The sequence below is a fragment of the Lepus europaeus genome, chromosome 21 (genome assembly GCF_033115175.1).
Source record: "Lepus europaeus isolate LE1 chromosome 21, mLepTim1.pri, whole genome shotgun sequence".
NCBI classification, from domain to species: Eukaryota; Metazoa; Chordata; class Mammalia; order Lagomorpha; family Leporidae; genus Lepus; species Lepus europaeus.
Window position 1 is genome coordinate 22,403,369 of NC_084847.1, and position 20,477 is coordinate 22,423,845.

At 56.2% G+C, this 20,477-nt stretch overlaps 1 protein-coding gene across 1 annotated transcript in view; it reads right to left on the reverse strand.

Annotated features, from left to right (window-relative positions):
- The window catches only part of LOC133750825 (katanin-interacting protein-like), a 195,425-nt gene that overhangs the window by 104,482 nt on the left and 70,466 nt on the right, over positions 1-20,477 (reverse strand). The window contains exons 4-5 of the mRNA XM_062180514.1: positions 14,181-14,350; positions 11,850-11,947 (exon numbers count right to left, since the gene is read on the reverse strand). Coding sequence (XP_062036498.1) covers positions 11,850-11,947; positions 14,181-14,350 — 268 coding nt within the window. The remainder of the gene's footprint in view (positions 1-11,849; positions 11,948-14,180; positions 14,351-20,477) is intronic.

Below are 20,477 nucleotides of genomic sequence, written 5' to 3' on the forward strand. Positions count from 1 at the left end.
GGGGGCGGCACTTTGGCATAGCAGGTAAGGCTGTCACCTACAGTGCCAGCATCCCATATGGGTGCCAGTTCAAGTCCTGCTGCTCCACTTCCAATCCAGCTCTCTGCTGTGGCCTTGGGCCCCTGTACCCACATGGGAAACCTCGAGGAAGCTCCTGGCTCCTGGCTTTGGATCAGCTCAGCTGTTAACGGTCATTTGGGGAGTGAACCAGCAGATAGAAGACCTCTCTCTCTCTCTCTCTCTCTCTCTCTCTCCTGCCTCTGCTTTTCTGTAATTCTGCCTTTCAAATAAATAAATAAATAATCTTAAAAAAAAGATCATTTTGTGAGTTCAAGATCAGCCTAGGTTTTGTCTCTCCACTCCGGGCTCACCCCATGATCATCGTCCACATCTCCTATGAGCAGCCTACGTGGATGCCAGCCCATGGGGCCTCCTGAGCCTGAACAACAACCTGCAAACCAGAAGCTGAAATAAACTTTCTCTTTCCCAAGACACTGTTCTGGGCTGCTTTATTTAGAGCAACACAAAGCAGAATTAATACACCTGGTGTGGCAGGCTGTGGGCTGACACCCAATATCCATGTCCCCTTCTCCTCCTGCACTGAGTTCCCAGAATCCCCTGTGGCTGGGTAGGAGCCCCGAGGTGCAGGTGGGAGGCAGGATGGGTGCCTGTTCTAGGCTGTGCCCTTAAAAGGAAGAAGCTCGGCTCCCCTGGCCCTGGGTGGAGGAGGCAGTGAGCTGTCCGGGGCTGTGGGGAGGGAGGGACATCTGGAAGATGCCACGGCACAGAGTTGGTGCCTGGCTTCTCCCATGATCCCCGGGCTGCCTGCTCCTGCCTCAGCCGTGTCCTGCCAGAGACATGAGCTTCTGTGCTGCTCAAGCCTGCGTGACCAGGGCCCTGCTGTGAGAGCAGCCAGGCCTGTGCCCTCATGGAGACAGGCAGAGTCCTCTGTGATGCAGCCCACGGCCCCACTTCTGATTCCTGGGCACGCACTCGCACGCCTGGCAATCGGGCCAAACAGAACCACCTGCAGCCGAGGAGCACCCATCAGGAAATACCTCCACCTCCCCCTCCTGACTCGGAACACATGTGTGGCCCAAGCGTGGGAGTGAGAGTCAGGTCTGGCTGATCAGCCCATCCACCTCTCACAACAGGCCCTAGCCTGCAGATTCCGAGATGGGCCTGGAGCCACGGCAGCCAAGGAGGATGGCCCTGGGACTCCTGCTAGAGCCACGGGGAGGAGCTCTCTGCTGTAGGAGTGGTAAAGTGTGCCAGCAGCTGCTAAGGGCCGTCCTGTCCTAACACAGAGAGGAGAGGAGCTGACAGGCTGAAGTGGAGTTCTGATGAATTTGTGTAGATGCCCTGGATCCAGCTGCACCTGAAGCAAGTCCAGTGACCCTTTCTCTTTGGCTTAGACCAACATAAATAGCAATTATGTTCCTTCTGACAGTCTTGACCCTCACCTGTGCCCTAACCTCTCCGACCCCTGTGCCTTTGCTCATGCTGTTCACCCAATTTGAATGCCCTTCTCCCAAATCTCTTCCACGTACCCAAATCCTAGGTAAGTTTGGAGACAGCGCTCTCTGCCCACACAACAGCTGTCCACTGCCTGATTCTGTGGAGGTGGCAAGATGCCTGAGGACAAGGAAGAAAGCCACATTTCAGGGTGGCCCGGAGGAAAAACAGAGGAAGCCTGGGTTGCTGGTGGCACCAACCACCCGTCTCCTACAGGCTGCCTGCCTCCACACGGCAGTCTGAGCCGTCATGGTTACTTACAGGGGAACTCAAGCCCAGTGACACTCCTGTGGCTGTATCACAGTGGGCCATGCGTGGTGAACAGCCTGAGATCTAACCTCAGGCAGACTGGCTCAGTTCCCAGAACCCTGATGCTAACTCCCTGTATGACCTAGGCAGGGCACGTCCCCTGACACCCCAGGCACCAGCTTCCCCATGTGCCAAAGCGGCACTCACGCTGTGAGGACGATATACAAGGGAGCAGGCTGGGGCTGGAGAGGCACCCACTCATGTGCCAACAGCTCTGCACAGGTGCCCGGACCTCCCCCTACCAAAGGAGGGGACACATTTCCTCCAACATGGACCCTAAAAGCAAGCCAACAACATCATCCACTCATCAGCTGGAGAAACTGCCGCGTGTTCCCAGGCTGGAGGCAGATCTGGCTGTGAGCAGGGCCCAGACTGGTGTGGGGTGAGCGTGGTGCCCAGGGCGCTATTGGAAATGGCCTCACTCTTGGGTGCCAACGTGCACGTATGCAAATCTGACTATGAGACCCCCTCAGATCTGCGCAAGGCGCCTTGCCTGTGCTTGTCCTGGTCCTGTGGCTGAGTGGTAGAAGACACAGAGCCCGAGTCCTGACTCCAGAACCCGAGTTCAAGGCAAGTCAGGCGTTACTTTCCCCGAGGCCCTGGCAAGACCCTTCCACCCCGTGTGAGGTTCCGCTTCCCCACATGCTTAGGAAATGTAGCATGTTGGAGCCTTATGGCCCCACACGACCTGCAACTCAGGCCAGGGCTCTCTTCTTCTTCAAATTCATTCATTTAATCTACTTATTTGAGGGGTAGAGAGGTAGGCAGCAAAAGATCTCCTATCTGCTGATTTAATCCCCAAATGCCCACAATAGCCAGGGCTGGGCCAGCCAGGAGCCCAGAACTCCATCCGGGTCTCTCACATGAGTGGCAGGGACCCAAGTACTTGGGTCAACACCTGCTGCCACCCAGGGTGCACATTAGGAGGAAGCTGGATGGGAAGCAGAGTCGGGACTTGAACCAGACATGGCAACACAGGACGTGAGCGTCCCAGCTGGTGGCTTAACCCCTGTGCCAAACGTCCACGGAGTGATCAAAGCTCACGCTGTGGCACGCCTCCTGCTCCCCTCAGTGCTGCCACTGCAGCTGCCACGTCACCCAATACTCCACGGTGCATTCGCTCACGACACACCCCCAGGGGAAAATGAGGCCCAAGGACATTAGACGCTCATCCAAGGTCACCCCACTAAGAAGCCGCGGAGCCTAGTGTTAAACCCCAGTGGCGTGGCTCCAGAGGCCAGACAACCCACCGCGACCGGCCAGCTTTTCCTGTAAACGGCTGGAGAGTACACATCTCACACCCTGCCAGTGTGTGCTCGCTGCTGTAATACTCAACTGTCCCACTGTAGCTCGAACACAGCCCCAGACAAAGCCGAAACAAATGGGCTGGCCAGGTTCCAATCACACTTGGTTTATAAGAACAGGCTGAGTCCGGATTCGGCCCGGGGACTGCAGTTTGCCAACCAATCCCTGTTCTAAGCCACCATAGGACACTGCCTCAGCAGGCCCAAGAGGGATAAATGTGCCCCACCTGGCGACAGCAGAGACCAAGCGGAATTAGAGAATTGCCTGCGAAGATCTGAGGTACAGGAGGCAGGCAGCAGGTAAGCCACAGATGACTCAGGGCAAAGAGCTTGGAACGAGAGAGTGCAAGGGGCTGGAAAAGCAGCTGGGAAGTCTCTGTGAACAGAGAGAAGAGGTGCAGAAGGAAGGTACCATTGTTTGCTTCCAGAACCTTCCAGAAGCCCCTCTGGACTCTGAGTGCCCTGTGCCGTTCCCTCCACCTCCTCCCACTCTGCTGTGCCCTCCTGACCACGTGCTTGGCTGCCCTGGGCTCTGGCACCAAGTGACACGTGGCTTTCTCCCGGGCTCTGCCCACTCGCTCTCAGAGCTGAGCAAGTGCCAGCAGCAAGATCTGAGGAGGGAAGCACCTCACAGGGCGCAGGTCCCCTGGAGGCTTCCAGGCCAGGACACTCCTGGAGGCCCCCTGCCTCAGCCAGGATGAGGCTGTAAAGACTCTGACTTCACTGCTGAGATGGACTCCCTGGGACATGTTCAACAAGCGCCCCCCCTCCTCTGCAGGAACCCCTAGTAATGTCCAAATGCCAGGAGCCTTCTGGGGGAGGGGGAGTGTGAGGAAGAGGGGGGAGGGCCTGTAGGTTTGAGCCCAGGCCTAAGGAGGAGCCTGACTCCCCAGCACCAGCCAGTGCCTCAGGTGGGGCCCGGCCCCTCCCGCGGGGTTCTGATCTTTGGTCTAGAAAGGGAGCGGCCTTGACTAGGGCCTTGGGACTTATGAAGATGGCAGAATTTCAGTGCCCCTGGCCCCTCGCCTTAGGAGTCAGCAGGTGCATTTTAACAATAGAACCACTGTGTCTGGCTGTCTGGCACGCAATGCCCTGTGTCCTAGCAAAACACCCTGCTCTTCTGGGAAATCCTCTCCTCACTCCTTGGCCTGCTAATCCAAGTGGAACTGAGTTCCCTCCCAGGGGCGGACGGAGCTGTGACGCAGGCCTGGTCAATCAGAGCATGGTTCATGGTGACTGGTTCAGGGGAACCCAAGAAAGGCAACAACAGGCGTCAGATCGGAAGCGGGAGCTTCTGGTAACTCCCGGTACTCCACGGGGCACAGGAGGAAAAGCAGAGCTGAAAGCAATGCGTCCTCTGACGTGGTCTGAGCCACTGGGCCCAGCCACAGCTGAACGTAGGAGAGCAAGTCATGGAACCGGGATGGGGCCAGGCAGTGGGTGCAGCTAAGACAATGCCTGGGAAGCCCGCGTCCCATGTCAGAGCGCCTGCTTTGCGCCCAGGCCTCTCCACTTCCCATCACAGCTTCCTGCTAACATGCACCCTGGCAGGCACCTCGAGAGGACTCAAGGGCTCGGGTCCCTGCCACCCACGTAGGAGACCTGGATGGAGTTCCAGGCTCCAGTCTTCAGCCTGGCCCAGCATCAGGGGATGGATGATCTCTGTTTTTCTCTCTCTCTGTCTGTCTTTCCCTTAAAATGAAAATAAATTTGAGAGAGAGTTGGGAAGAAGACAGCTTTGCCTCTGATTTGAATTTTAAAATACAGGGAAGGGCTCCAGCACTCCAGGAGAGGGCCCAGGTATCTTTTGCTTCTGCAGTTTTCCCAGCCTCGCCTCCCAGCGGTTCAACAACACCCTGGTTTCACCAACATCACCAAGGGGCAAACGCAGGTTTGCAGTGGGCATTCAGGCCCAGAGTCGGCAAAGTCCTCACTGAGCACTGACTGCACAGAAGCTTCTGGAAGCATGGCAAGACGGCGAAGAACACCTAAACACCGAGGCCCTGCCCTGCACCCACAACGGAAGAATGTGCTTATGAAGCGACATATAAAAAAATGACCAGGGTCCAGAAAGAGTGTCTCATGCTGAGTGGGTGCCTGAGGAGGGAGGGAAGAGTAGACAGAGCCGCCATCTGGCCCGCTCGCCCGCCGCCAGCCCTGGGGAGGCCCTGGGAGGAGACAGGTAGGTTCTCACTCGGCCCGCACGAGCAGGCCTGCTCTCCCTGCCTCCCACCCTCCACACGCCCTTGCATGGCATGGTGACTACGATCCTGGCTGGCTCCCTGCCTGGCACGCTGCTCCACCAGGAGTGGGAGTTCCCAAGCGGCTGCTCTTTCCTGCCTACTCGCAGCGCCCAGACCTGGGCGGACTCTTGAGACGTCTGCAAAGGGGGAGGCTTTCAGAACCCTGCCACCCAAATCCTCACGTCCCCGCTGGCCGGCCCAAGGCCACGCTCGGCCCAGTGCACACTCAGGGTTATCTGTATCTGCCGCCCCTCTCTGCAGCGGGCTCTAAGCTTACTGTCAAGTACCATAAGAAAAAAAAAGAGCAAAGCTGGGGGCGGCCCTGTAGGGTTGTGCAGGTTGTGCGCTATGTCAATGGCTCCCTCTAGAGGTAGAAGGGTCCTGACACCGGGGACCAAGGCAGGCCTGGGGTGGGGAGCGCCTCGCTTGATCTGTCCTTCCCGTATTTGTCTGATCTCCTCCAAGTAACAGCGCTTGCTGCGCGGACAGTCTGTGTTGGGCAAGGTCACGGGAAAGGCCGACGCTTATTGTCCTCACTGTGGGGGTTTCGCAGCTCAGAAAGAGAAAGAGGATGGCAAAGGAAAGGGCCCCCACTGCTTCACATTTGCACCGGCGAGCTTTCCAGAAGGCACTTCGGCCGCCTTGGCCACAACAAGAAACCGGATGTGGCAGAGGAGGGGGAGCAGAGCCTCTGCTTTAATCATCGCAATGAACTTGCTTTTGAGACCTTTAAGGAAAGCCCACCCCACAGTAAATTGTGGAAGGCCAATCCCTTCACTACCAATTTAATGCTGGGCGCCGCCGACGTTCATCAAATCTGACAGCATTTTGGTAAACGACGGCTGTGTTGATTAGGCCGCTGTCCACCCAAGTATTACAAGGCTGAGGAAGCCATAAATCTTAATCCACTGATAGCAGCAGAAAGATCTAAGGCCTGGAAGTGGGGGTGGGGGTGGGGGTGGGGGGGAAGGACAGTAGGAGCAAGAGCCCATTTATCACCACAGCCTATTCCACGGCCAAAGTGGCAGCCTGGAAGCCTGCACGGCCGCCACCATTAACCTCCAGAGCCCTGGCATCGGGGTGTTGGGAAAGGGTGTTAGCGGCACGGGTGTCTGAATGACTTGGTGATCCGGGGACCTTTAGGCCTGGGCACCTGTGAGGCAGCTCTACCCCAGAGGGCTCCCTTAGTGCTGTGCAAGACCATCAGAAGGGAAACCTGCGCCACAGGAAGAGGCTAACGTACTGTGTGTGGTCCGTGACCCTGGGATGTGGGGTGCCACAGAGTTCTGGGGAGCCAGTAGAGGAGGGAAGAGGGTGAGCTGGGAGGGGTGGGTAACACAGGGCTGGCTGGAAATACGGCTGCGACTCCAGGCACTTGCTGTGTATTGGGACCACTGTGTCATACCACTGTGTCCCTTGTCATCCCAGCTGTGCCTAAATGGAGTGATCAGTCCTGCTGGTACTCCTGGTGGGCACTGTCATTGGGAGAAGCCCCCAGACTGGGAGAAGGCTGTGGTCTCTCTCCAGAGGGCGTGGCTTTTGAGAACTGGTCACTGGGCATTGGGGATTTTGCTGCCTAACCACTCCGCCCACCCCTGGCTGCCTCTGAGGGTGGCGGGGCCCATGAGGAAGGGGCTAGGACAAAGAGACTGTCTATGTGCCCCACAGCACCCTGCTTCTCAGGGACCAGCCCAGCCCCCTCTCCCTCGTGACAGTGACATCGGCGTGGTGGGCACACCAAGTCTATTTGTGCCATCCTGGCTCTCGTCTCCTCCGGGAGAAGCTCTGGGCCCACAGTGCCTGCTTCACGGGCAGCTCGAGGGCCAGGGGGCTTTGCCTCGGACAACCTGGCCCCAGCTCCAGCTGCAGCCGCAGACGCAGGAGTGAGCAGCACACCCAGGCTGTGTGCCCGAGGAACGAAGAGGGGCTGGCAGAGTCAGGTGGTCTCGCTCTTGGAAAATGTCAACTACCACATATTGAGGGAGTGAAAACCTGACATGGAGCAGGTGCGGGGGGCCAGAGAACAGAGGCCGGAGAGTGGGGGGCTGCGCCGGGAGGTGGAGAGAAGAGAGCTGCGTTTGGCTCCCAGCGCCCTCTGCAAAGTGCTTCCTGCACACAGCAGCTGGGAACCATCCCTGAAGCACCCAGACGTGGCCTCCTCTTTCAACCCTCTGGGGCAGCTCCTCACATCTGGATTAAAATCCAAGCTCCTTGTGGTTGTCTTCCAGGTACTGTGTGATCCAGCCCCGCCCATCTATGACCCCAAAGCCCCCCGCGCCCTCTCCACTGCAGTGTACTGGTCATGCCCACTGCCTGCCCTAGCCCCTTCCACTGCCCGCCCCCCACTGTGCCTTCTACCTGGGGCACACTCCCCTGCAGCTCCCTGGGGCTGCCACGGGCTGCCACGCAGTCTCCGCGCAGCCAGGGCCCCTGGGGACGAAGCTGCGGCAGACGCGTGTGTTTTCTCTCCTTGTGTATCAACGTGCTTGCCCTTGGCCTCCTACCAACTCCCTGTAGCAGGAGCTCCAGGGGCGCAGGGCCCAGGCCAGCCACACTTGCCTGCTGCGACCCCAGCACCCATCCTGTGCCCCAACCTTAGGAGGGGCACCAGGACAAGCCCGGAGGGAAGGGCCGAGTGGGTACAGGGCCCTGCTGCAGCGAGGAGCCCCGGGGTCTCCAGGCCAGCTGCCCTCCCCGTCCAGACCCGATGGAATCCAGCAGTGGTCAGGCCTCTTATTCACAAGGCACTGGCGAGGCACTGGCCCAGCCGATCCTTAGCGACTCTGCCCAGGGCAGGCGATGTTACCGACTCTGCTCCACAAAGCACAAGGTGACACAACTTACCTGAGACCGCTCAACTACTGGGGGGTGGAGCCACGGCCTTGAACCCAGGCTGCTCTTGACAATTTCTCGGGTGTACGTGCCACCTGCCCCAGGTGCTCCCACCCTGACACTGCAGACAGTCCCTCTCTGATGGACCACCCCTGTCCCACACTGCACACTGCACACAGCCTTCACAGCAACCACGGGAGGTCTTCCTGATGCTGGGACCAAAGCCGAGAGAGGTTGTGTCGCCTAACAGGGCACACAGCTGGGTTAGCAAGGCGCATGGCTCAGAGATGCTGTGTTACCTGCTCCAGGACACACAGTTAATAAGTGTCCAAAGCCTATTCCCTCCCACTGTCTGGGGACCCCAAAACCCAAATGCCCCCATGAGCCAGTGGGAAATGGAAACCTGGAAGGAGAAAGGCAGCGGCCCAAGCCTGAGAATAAACTGCAATGGCCACAGGCCTCAGCTTCGGGGCTCTAAGGGAGTGGTGGGGCCTGCGGCCAACAAGAGGCCTTGTGCCCTGCTCCCAGGGGACGACTGCTGGTGGCTGCCTAACACTAGGACAGCCCAGCTTGGGAGCCACAACTTCCATTTTTCCAAGGAAATAGGACTCCAGATATTTTCTATACAAAATCTTTTGGGGCCAGTGTTGTGGTGTAGCAGGTAAAGCCACGACCTGAGACACTGGCATACCATATGGGCACCGGTCTAGTCCCAGCTGCTCTACTTCCAATCCAGCTCCCTGCTAATGGCCTAGGAAAAGCAGCGGAGGATGGCCCAAGTGTTTGGGCCCCTGCCACTCACATGGGAGACTTGGATGAAACTCCTGGCTCCTGGCTTCAGCCTAGACACCACTGACCATTACAGCCATCTGGGGAATTAGGAACCAGTGGATGGAAGATCTCTCTGTCTCTCCCTCTCTCGCTGTAACTCTTTCAAAGTTAAAAAAAAAAAAAAAAAAAAAAAAAAAAAAAAAAAAAAAAAAAAAAAAACTTAAACAACAACTTTGAAATATAAATGTTGGCAGGAACCGAGGTCTTTGTTACACTGCGGGCACCACGCATGATCTGGAGGCAAGTGTGCCCATCATCCTCAAGCTGCTGACTTCCAGGATCCAGCAGGCCATATGCTTGACATAACCGTCACACCCTCCTCCCGGCTGGGCAGCCTCCCCACGGGGTCACAGCCAGCACTCCCGGGGCAGGAGCTGAGCCTTCTTTGATTTTTTTCTGTAACTCCAGAGCCTAGCACAGTGCCTGGGCCCTGGCAGGTGAAATTAGTGGATGATTTTGTTCACGAAATGAATGCTCCCTCCATCCAGTCCCCATTTGTCTAAATCTCTGGGAGCCACATTTGGGTGGCCTAGAGCCCATGGCAGGGGAAGGGCGTTAGGCTTTGTGCCACTCTCCTCCTAGGGGGCCCGGCTGATTGGTAGAGATCAGAGAGCCAAACGCGGTACTTCTCAGTTTCCCTTGGGCTCCGGGTATGATTTAGGGTCACCAATCAGGTGGCCTCACAAGACAGGGAAAGCAGAAGTGAGGAAAGGAGGGGACAGACGCAGGCTGTTTCAGTGCTGAGCACAGGTGGCCAGGCCGTGGGCAGGGTCTTCCTTCCAGGGCAGTGCTCACAGGCACAGGGACATCTTGAGGCCAAAGGTTGGCTTCCTGATTCCCAGACAGCAGCTCAGGAGACCTTCTGCTTCTGGTCCCCGCCAGGCAGCTGACGGCTAAGTGGCTTCCCTCCCATCATCATTCCCGCAGGCTCAGCTCAGAGCCCACTCCTCACGCTGGCCCAAGGCTTGTGCCAGCACCCGGATTCTCTGCACCACAGCCCTTTCTGCTTAAAATAGCCGGGGTGGTCTCTTCGGGCAGGCACTGAGTGACCCCGACTGATGGAGTGCAGAAGGACAATCACAGCCCTCGGAGCCTCGGGAAGCCAGGAAATTAGGCATGATTAGGTGCTGCGAAGCGAGGACCTCAAGGAGAGGCTGGGGAAGGACGCTAATTAATCCGAGGCCACGTCTTTTAAATGGCGCGGAGTCTGGGGCCGACCATGAAGTCACAGCCAGGAAGACACAAATATGGCTCCTGATAATAGAAGGCACTCAGAACCACTCCAAGAACTGTCAGGAGTGAGAGGTGGAGAAAAGGCCTCGCTAATGAGAAATTAACATTCATGGTTGGGGACAGAAGCAGGCCTCAGGGCCGCCTGCACCGGTGTGGAGATAAGGCAGGGACAGCCTTCCCCCAGGAAGCACACACTTGAGCGTGCCCTTGTCGGGAGGCAGAAAGATCACACCGGCTTTGGGGTTCCCGGCCCAGGGTTCCAATCCCAGCCAGGCACCCGAGTCTGGACAGCAGCACAATGACCTTCAGGGTAACCGCACAAAGGGGTGCAGAAAGCCCAGGAATGCCTTTATATCACCCCCTACCTTTGCAACAGGGCAAAATGCAGCTCTGAATGCTGGTGAACACAAGGTTCATAACAATAACAACAACAACAATAATAATTTAAAAACCTGCCGTGTAAGCCTCACCAAGTTAGGTCTCTGGGAGGGGAGCTTGGGTATCTGTGTTTTTTTTTTTGTTTGTTTGTTTGTTTTTAAGATTTTATTTATTTATTTGAGAAGTAGAGCTACAGAGAGAGGGAGGGACTGAGAGAAAAGCCTTCCATCCACTGGTTCACTCCCCAGATGGCCACAATGGCTGGAGCTGGGCCCCTCTGAAGCCAGGAACCAGGAGCTTCTTCCAGGTCTCCCATGTGGGTGCAGAGACCCAAGGACTTGCGCCATCCTCCAGTGCCTTCCCAGGCCATAGCAGAGAGCTGGATCAGAACAGGAGCAGCTGGGACACAAACTGGCACCCACATGGGATGCCCACGCTGCAGGCAAAGGCTCAACCAGCCCCTGGGTACCCACGTTTGAAAAATCTGCCCAGGGGATTCAAATAGGTAGTCAAGGCAGAGACCACCTTGAGGCCAGGTATGGAACGAGTGGCGGCAGGATATGGTATCAAGGACAACACAGGCAAGAGCGAGAAACTTGGCATCAAAGGTCTAGGTTGGAGTCTTGACCCTGCCACGTCTTAGCTGTGACCTTGAAGAGCTCGCTGAACTTCTCAGAGCACCTGTCCCCTCAGCTCCCATGCAGGAAGGCACTGGGCTGCACCCTGGAGGTCTCTTGGCAGGATCGAGGAGAGGAGACACACGTGGTGTCTAAGCTTGGTCCCGCCTGGTCCCCGGGATAGCTGCTCAGAAAGGCAGGCTGCTGACCTGAGCCGCATCCGCAGCAACTCAAACTGACCTCTGGATCCTCTGAGGCAAGGGCTTTGTGCCACTCACTCACTCTGCCCCTGGCGTCTAGGAGCATGCATGGCATACAGCAGGTGCTCAATAAAAAATCTGCTGTAAGACTAAGTCATTGCGAGGGAGCAGAGTCTGACCTCCCCACGCTCCCGAGTGGGGCCGGGATGACCCTATCCAGAAGGGAGGACCACACGGCAGAAAGAGGACGGCGCGCCCAGAACGGGCACCACTAGGGCGCCCAGCCACACCCACCGGCTGCCCTGGGGGATCTGAAACGCTCTGATCTGTTTCCAGCCCCTCGACCGTCCCACGCCCTATTTTAAAGCAGGAGCCGGGGCCACAGACCTGGTGCCATCCTCGGCGCTGCACTCTGCTGGGGGCCATCTGTGAACCGTGTCGCAAGGCGTCTTCGGCTTCTCGAAGCAGGGTTCTTCGTGCACAATCTGCGGCAGAGGCAGCGAGGACACTGGTAAGGCGCTGATGGCTCGCTTGCGCCCAGGGGTGTTTCGTAACAGGCATCTAAGGTGCGTGTCGGCGTGCCCCAAAGTCTTGTATGGGAGGACGCTCCCTGCAGTGCTGTGTGCAGTGGCGGTGTGTGTGTGTGTGTGTGTGTGTGAGTGTGTGGTTAGGAAGCAGGCTAACCACCCAGCGACCAGGGGAACTGAGCCACAGCACGTCAGCACTGCAGGGCGACAAGCAAAATGTGCTGTCCCATCAGGCAGATGGAGATGTGCAAACCATGTATCTCCAAGATACAGGGGCCTGGGAAGGCACTGCTTGTGCACCAGGTCACTAGCTGGACTAGCCAGGGAAACAGGATAGATTTAACTGGTGAATGAATGAATATATTGCTGGCACGCCCAGGATGGTGAATCCTGCTCTCTGCTCCTCCCTGAAACCTGGACCAGGAGGGGCGCAGGTTTCCCTTGCAGCCCTTGGAGCCAGGAAGCTCAGACTAAGCCGTGCTGAGCTGCCCTGGTTCTCCCAGGGGAACAGGCTGGAACACCACTTCCTCTTCTTGTCCCTTGGTGTGGCTGTGATTTTCACTGTTTCTGAACAGCGCGGGATCTTGCATGTGTGTGAGGCAGCAGCGCATCAGAGTAACGCGCACTGAGGTCACCATGTGCCGCACCCTTTACGGTTCTCACAGCATTTCCTCTTCCTGGCCAGCCCGCAACATGGGTGTAGTTATTCCCATTTTCCAGGGGAGGAAACTGAGGATCAGGCAGGACCCGACTGCCTGAGATGTCCAAGCTAGAACGTGGTGCGACGGGGTCCATTCCCATCTCGTTCTGTCTTGTTTCAGATGCTTCTCTTGTGGCTCAGTAGCACGCTAGCAACTCAGACAAAGAGGATCGTCTTACAGGACCCTGGCACCCAGGAACAGGCACCCTCTTTAGTTTCCATTTTAAAGACGGGCAAACAGAGTGGACGCTGGGCAGGTACAGCAGGTGAGATGCCACTGCTTGGAGTGCTCTACTGCCGATCCAGCTCCTTGCTAATGCACAACCCTGGGAGGCAGCAGGTGGTGACACAAGAGTTCAGGTTCCTGCCACCCATGTGGGAGACCTGGATGGAGTTTCAGACCCCAGGCTTTGGGCTGGGCCAGTCTTGGCTGTTGCAAGCATTTGGAGAGTGAACCAGCAGATGTAAGATCTACTCCCTCCCCCCTCTCTTTGTCTCTCCTCCTCCCACCCCTTTGCCTTTCAATAAATAAAAAATCTTTCTAAAAGACGATCAAATAAAGGCACAGGGAGACTGAATGGCTTCCCCACAGTAACATGTCCCAATCAAGACCTGATACCACGTGCTCTGCTGTTCTGTTTATTCAACTATCAATCATTTTAAAAAATGTTTTAGTGTTTCAGTTTTATCTACTTGAAAGGCAGAGAGAGAGAGAGAGAGAGAGAGGGAGAGAGAGGAACCTCCCATCTGCTGGCTCACTCCCCAAATGCCTGCAATGGCCAGGACTAGGCTAGGTCAAAGCCAGGAGCCCAGAACTCCATCCCAATCTCCCACGTGAGTGGCAGGGGCCCAGGTACTTAACCCAATACCTGCTGCCTCCCATGACCCATGAGCATGGAGCTGGATGGGAAGCAGAGGAGCCAGGACTCAACCCAGCCCTCTGCAGGATGTGGGTGTCCCAAGTGGCGGTTTAACCCACCGCACCACAACGCCCCCCCCCCCCCAGTCATTTCTGATGCCTACACTAGGCCAGACACTAAGTTGGGAGCTTTCCTACGACACCTGCAGGATGCCTGTGTTTTTCTTAGCCATGTGAAATCTGTTTCAGGGTGCACAGTATGGATGAACTAAATACAAAAATGAATGATGAATCAAATATTACATCTGGGTTAAAGTTAAGACAGATCGAGCGAACATCAGGAATAATCGAAAAGACCCTACACTTTTCCTTAACTGACTGACGCTGGAGACCAGGAAATGTAAAAGCTAGAAATGTGTTGCTCTAGGATAGCGGAGGCCAAGACCCATTTGAAAAATAACAAGGATTTCGCTTTCTCGCTCTCACGCCCTCTCTGGTGAAGTAGGTGTAGTGCATGCATGCGCAGTAAGGCCTCTGCAGGCAGGGTCACCGGCACACAGGCGGTGGTCCACAGCCCCTCACTGCTTTCATGCAGCAGCGCTGCTGCTTGGCTGGGAAGGGGCTGCGCTCACCGTGGGTCCCCTCGGCGTGCGAGGCACTCCTGGAGAAGTCGGAGCGCACGGCCTTCCGAGGCGATGGCTTCTGTTCCGAATTGGCCCCGTTGACGTAGACAGAGAACCCTTGTTCCAAGTGCTCCAGGTGTAGCTGCATGGGGTCCTTGGCTTTCAAATGCTTCAGCACCCTGGAAGAGAAACCGTCACTTGTTGCTAAGCCACCCCCAAGCCGGGAGGAGTGAACCACCGTGGTGATGGCTGAGTGTCTCTCCTCAGGCCCACGATGCCCACGGGGGACAGAGCCCTGCAGGGAAGGTGTTGCACATCAGCAAGCAGGAATGCATGTGGTCCCTGCCCCGGGAGGGCTGGGGCACAGGTAGCAAGCGGGCCCTGCGAGCCTACAGCTGGGTTTTCCAAGATAAAGCAACTTTGTGGCCTTGGCGACACTTTGATGTGTAGCTAACAGGGGCTTTAGGGCCCCAGGTTCTAAGAAATTTCACCCAACACATCTACAAATCAGGAAACACCCCTTGTCAGACTGGGCAGCCAATGTTTTTGCGTCAGTGAATACATGTGTTTCAAACGCTCACTCTTGATTTCTCAAATGCCGTATTATTTTGTATTCTAATGCAGTCAAAACCCGCGTCAGCGCAGGCCCTGGCTTGCGAGTAATTTACGACTATCACACTCCGGCTGGGAGGGGCTGAGCGTGAGCGTGGCCAGGGCTGCGGTTTAGCTTTCCCTAAAGCCCAAACCTCAAGCCTGCAGCGTGGTCCTGTCCACCTTCCTGACGTGGCTCTCCAGTCTCCCCAGAACTGCTTCCTGTCACCCCAAACGGGCCAGTGTCTTTAACAAACACCTGTACCCACCCCCGCTTCAACTCGATTCACGGACAACCAAACAACCTGGCGACAGGTGTGCGTCCTCTGTAGTCACGAAGTAAGTACCCACCAAACGGGCAACATTACAAAATGTCTCAATGGCGGGAATCACATAAAAGGCAGGCCCGACAAAGTCCGTTCGCAGTGCATGTATGACAGTCTCATCATGCGTGGTAGTTCACTGGGAATGCTTAATTAGCCAACGCAGAACCGCTGTTCCTGGGGCCAATACAGGGTGGCTTCTTGCAAGCGTCTCCTTCCATTTTCATGAAGCAATCAATGCGTAACCTTGGGACCTTGCCGGCTCATTCGCATTGACCTCACGGCCAAGAGCACTCTGGTCTACGCCTGCGCAAAGCTTACCCAACGCACATATTTGTTTCCATCAGGCGCACTGCAGCCTTCTCATGCTTAGGGATTCTGGACGGCTGTGGGCACTCTTTCAGGGGGCTGGCCAAGACAGTGAGATCACCAGCAAACAGCCCCCAACTGGGAAGCATGGGGCACAGACAGAACACTTGTTCACAGTAGGAGAGCAGGGTACTGCCTCGGACCACCTCGGCTGTGTCAAGGGACTCTTCACGGGTTACTGAGTGACCACAAAAGCACAGCCCACATTGATTACTGGGTAACAGGTTAAGTTCCACCAAGCAGACAAAGTCACAGATAGGGAACCCGGGACCCAGGAGGATCAACTGTGTCAGGACAATGAGTTTTCACAACCACCCTACAGATGAGGCACAGAGAGGGTGGGTAAGTTGTCCAAGGTCACACAGTAGCGGGGCAAGGTGCCAAGTTAGGCATCTGGGCAAGGCTCCAAGTTAGGCATTACCACAACAAAGACAGCCTCTAATGGTAATGAGATGATGCTGAATCCAGCAAGCTGGACACTGCCAGAAACTCACAGACCCAATCCAGAAATAATATGAAAACATACAAAATGCCACGTGTTCCATCTCTGTCCAGTAAGCACATTCCCAAGCATCAGCTCTGGTCAAGAAGACAAGCAGGAGGTGGGTGTTGGGGCACAGCAGATTAAGCCACTGCGTGGGATGCCTGCATTTTGTATCGGAGTGCTGGTTTGAATTCTGGCTACTCTGCTTCCGATCCAGCTCCCTGCTAATGTGCCTGGCAAGTAGCAGATGATGGCTCGAGGAACTCCTTGAGTTCCTGCCACCCACATGGAAGACCCGGATGGAGTTCCTGGATTTAGCCCAGCCCAGACCTGGCTGTTGCAGGCATTTGGGGAGTGAACCAGGGGACGGAACATCTCTCTCTCTCTGCACTTTGCCTTTCAAATATATATATGTAGGGGTTTTTTTCTTTCTTTTTTAAAAAAAGAAGATGGTCAGTGTTCAGTCATAACAGAACCCTGCCAATAACCCCAACATCTGACAGCAGGGAAGCAGAGACTGGGATGTTATGTTACACAGTCGTGTGTCCCTGAGCAATGCGTCGGCAAGTCTGTTGTGTCGACATCATGGGACATGCTTACTAAGACAGCTCCAGTGTCACCAGCTGAGACCATCTTATGGCACCGCCGTCATATAGGCGGTCCACCATTGGCTAAGACATCAGCGGGCAGTGCATGGCTGTCATTGTGAAAGCCGCAGGTGAACAGGAGATGGGTTGGCTCTGGGGGGCGGTGGGCTGAAGGGACAGAATAAAGGGGGCACCAGTGCAGTCAATGCAAAGCTGGAGAATGGCGTTTGTGGTCCCAGAGTGGAAGGTGCTGAGTGCAAAGCTACAATCGGCGGGAGAAGCACGGCGGTGGCACTGTTGGTGATTTCTTTGTTTACTTTTAAATGTTTCTCCACGACTGGGCCATCCATCTTACCCACCATCGCGGCAGGAGCATTTATTACAGCCTGCTTATCTCCTGCCAGCCTTAGGAGCTGGGGAGATGCCTGATTGTTGGGCAACAACAGGAAAACACAAGTAACCAAGAGGCAATTTCTAAACACGACAACCGCTGAGCTCACTCCCAGGAGCCAACAACGGACAAGGAGGGCACCGGCATCTCCATGGAGAGGGAAGGAGACCGGGGTCGCGGAGGCCCCGCGATGGGGTGGGAAGTCTGATCACCCAGGAAGAGAGCCTGCCTCGACTTTTCTCCGGGAGTCTGCTCTGTCTCCTGATGCCACACTAGCCGTTACGCCATAGCCTTACCCAGGATCTGAGGCTGACACTCCATGTGTGCCTCGCCTTTAGCAGAGTGATTTATGAAAATGTGGATTTATGAAACTGATAAATTAGGAGATAATTATTCAGCTTGTGAAAAGAATTGCTAAAGGAACTCCTCTCTAGCCGCTGAGCGTGTCGGTAGCATCCAGGTGGCATCAAAGAAAAATGTTTTTGTTTTAATTGATGGCCTGCTTTGCATAAGAAGTTGTCCTCTGTGGAGGAGACTCAGATAAATCAGACGCAGCCCCTGCCCTATGTGAAGCGGGGCCCTGCCCGCCTGCGCCTGCCACCAGGGCACCCGGATGACTGCTATTACACTGCCGACTGATCTGTGGCTTCGCTGTTCCTCCTCCTGTCCCCACGGGAATCTGAGCCCCAGGGCACGGGCATCTGTCCCACCAGCCACGGTGCCTGCTGAGGGTGAGGGACAAGGGGGAGAGGCCCTCGAGGCCCATTTCTGGAACAAGTGGCCCCGAGGACCTCAAGGTCTAGCAGGAAACATGGAGGGGTATCCAAGGCTCCAACGTCGCAGCCATCCCTTTCCTGTGATCCCCGGGTTGCCTCTGGGGTTACCTGGACAGAGAGCTCTTGCTGCACAGAGGGGGAAGTGGAGGCAGGCTGACTTAGGAGTTCCTCGGGTCATAAGGGTATGTGGTGGCAAGCTGACATGGCCGGGATGGTTGGGGAGGACTCCCCATCTCACGGGCCACCAAAGAAGGGACTCAAGATGGTGAAAAGGACTTAGGGATCGAAAGGGCAGGTCAGCGTGTTTGCTGCTCATGGGATGCCAGCCCACTTGTGAGCACCTTCATAACTGAGCTGTCTCTGGGCTCTGGGTGGTGTGGGTGCCACAGGACCATACACCAGCCACGTGGTTTTTTGAGACATAGTTGTCCCAAAGATCAGCTGAGAGTTCACCAAAGGCCAAGGATTCTCTGGATTCTTCTCAGGGAGAAGTCAGGTTCAATATCAAGAGGAGGGACAGGCACCTGGCACAGCAGTTACAGTGCGGCTTGGGGTGCCCACACTATATACAACAGTGCCTGGGTTCGAGTCACGGCCCTGCTTCCAATCCCAGCTTCTTGCTAACACATACCCTGGGAGGTAGGAGGTGATGGCTCAAAGTACTTGGGTCCCTGCCACCCAAGTGAGAGACCCCGATCAAGGTCCTGTCTCCTGGCTTCAGCTTGGCCCAGCTTCAGCTATTGCGGGCAGGTGGGGAGAGAGTTGCCAGCAGATGGGAGAGTTCAGGGTTGGGGTGGGGGGTGGAAGGAGAGGGACGGTGATGGGAATCACTGGCTTGGCGGTGGGCTTCCGACGGCCTTCCAGCACCTGTCTCACTTCATCCTTCAGTGGCCGGGAGACATGGGTTCTTCCCGCTTTACAGATAAACGTCCCCAAGGCCAGAGCAGTCAGCTGAGCCAGGAACTGAGTTCTGGCCTGCAGGGCTCCAGAGCCTGTGCTCTCACCTAGCCCCTTCGGCATTTTTTTGCCTCCAACCCCAGGCATCACTGCACGGAGACTCCAAACAAGTGCAATTCATGCGAGGGAGCAAATACTCCCCTCTGAAGACTTCTTGGAGGTGGTGCCATTTCCAGCCAGCCTTGAAGGATGAAGAGAGGGAAGGCAGCGTAAAGCCTCTAGCAGTCACCTGGAGAGGCCAAGGGAGCATCATGTGGAGGGCGGAGCTCAGGACTATGACCTTGGGTGAGCCACTAGCCCTCCCCAGACCCCATGTCCTCTTTGACAAGTGAGACAGTTGGGGCTGGTGCTGTGGCGTAGCGGGGAAAGCCACCACCTGCAGTGCCAGCATCCCATATGGACACTGGTTCAAATCCTGGCTGCTCCACTTCTGATCCAGCTCTCTGCTATGGCCTGGAAAGCAGCAGAAGATGGCCCAAGTCCTTGGGCCCCTGCATCCGTGTCGGAGACCTGGAGGAAGCTCTTGGCTTCAGAGCTCAGCCCCAGCCATCTGGGGAGTGAACCAGTGGATGGAAGACCTCTGTCTACCTCCCCCTCTCTGTTAACTCTCCTTTCAAATAAATAAGTAAATCTTTAAATAAAAGAAAAGAAAAGAGACTGAGAAGGGCATGAGGCAGCCTGTGCCTCCACGGGCTGCCATGAGGACACAAAGGACAGCGAGTGAAGACCCCAGAGTAGACGCTGGCCGAGGGGAAGCAGGCAAAGATCTTGGTACTTTCCTCTGGGGCCAGCACGCACGGCTCCTGGACATGTTTCCCTATAGGTTTCCCTCCATCGATCTTTCTCAAGGATCAAATGATAGGACCACTGCTGAGTGCCTGGACCTGCTGCACTGACTCCCTGGAGAGAGGTGGGATGGTCCCTGTGTCGCCAGCTCCTCGGGGGCAAGGGCCCTAACCTTGTCAGTGGCCCTCGATATCGCTTTGGGTGTGACTGCAGCTTGCATGTGGTGGAGTGACTGGAGTCACTAAGAGTCTGCAGGGATATGTGGCTGGCGTGGGGAGGAGGGGGGTACGCAGCAGGGTCTGTGCAGAGCCTCCCCCTGCCCCATCCCACCCTTGTGTTCCCCCAGAGTCACCATCACTCCAGTAGTTAGAGGTGGCCTTGTGGCCAGGGTGCTCCCCAGGGACAGGTGCTGGGTGACGGGCACCTGGTCTCCCTGCTGCCCAGCAGCTCTCCCTCAAAACATAGCTGCTCAGGGCTCCTTTGGAAACACGGCCACTCCTTCTCCAACTCCATGCTTTGGTGGAACCCACTCCAACACCCAACTCAGCAGGGCAGCCAGCAGGACTCAGGGAGTGACTGGCTCAGGGTGAGAGCCCACCCGGCCGACAGGAAGGAACTAGAGGAACTACTCGCTTCCCTCTGAGGTAGGATCTAAGCAGAGGCTTCCACTGGCTACCCTGGCTACTGTGAGGGGAGCACCTGTCCCCTGGAAAAACGCCGATGATAGATGCAGAAGGACTGACTTCGGTGATGGAATTTCAGCACTTACATCCAGGTATGCTTGAAGCCACAGTCTCAGGCTGCATTTCTTAACTTCAAGAGCCAGTAAACAGGGCTGGCACTGTGGCATAGTGGGCTAAGCTTTTTCCTGCGGTGCCGGCATCCCATATGGGCGCTGGCTCGAGTCCTGGCTGCTCCACTTCCGATCCAGCTCTCTGCTATGGCCTGGGAAAGCAGTGGAAGATGGCCCAAGTCCTTGAGTCCCTGCACCTGCATCAGAGACCTGGAAGAAGCTCCTGGCTCCTGGCTCTAGATTGGCAGA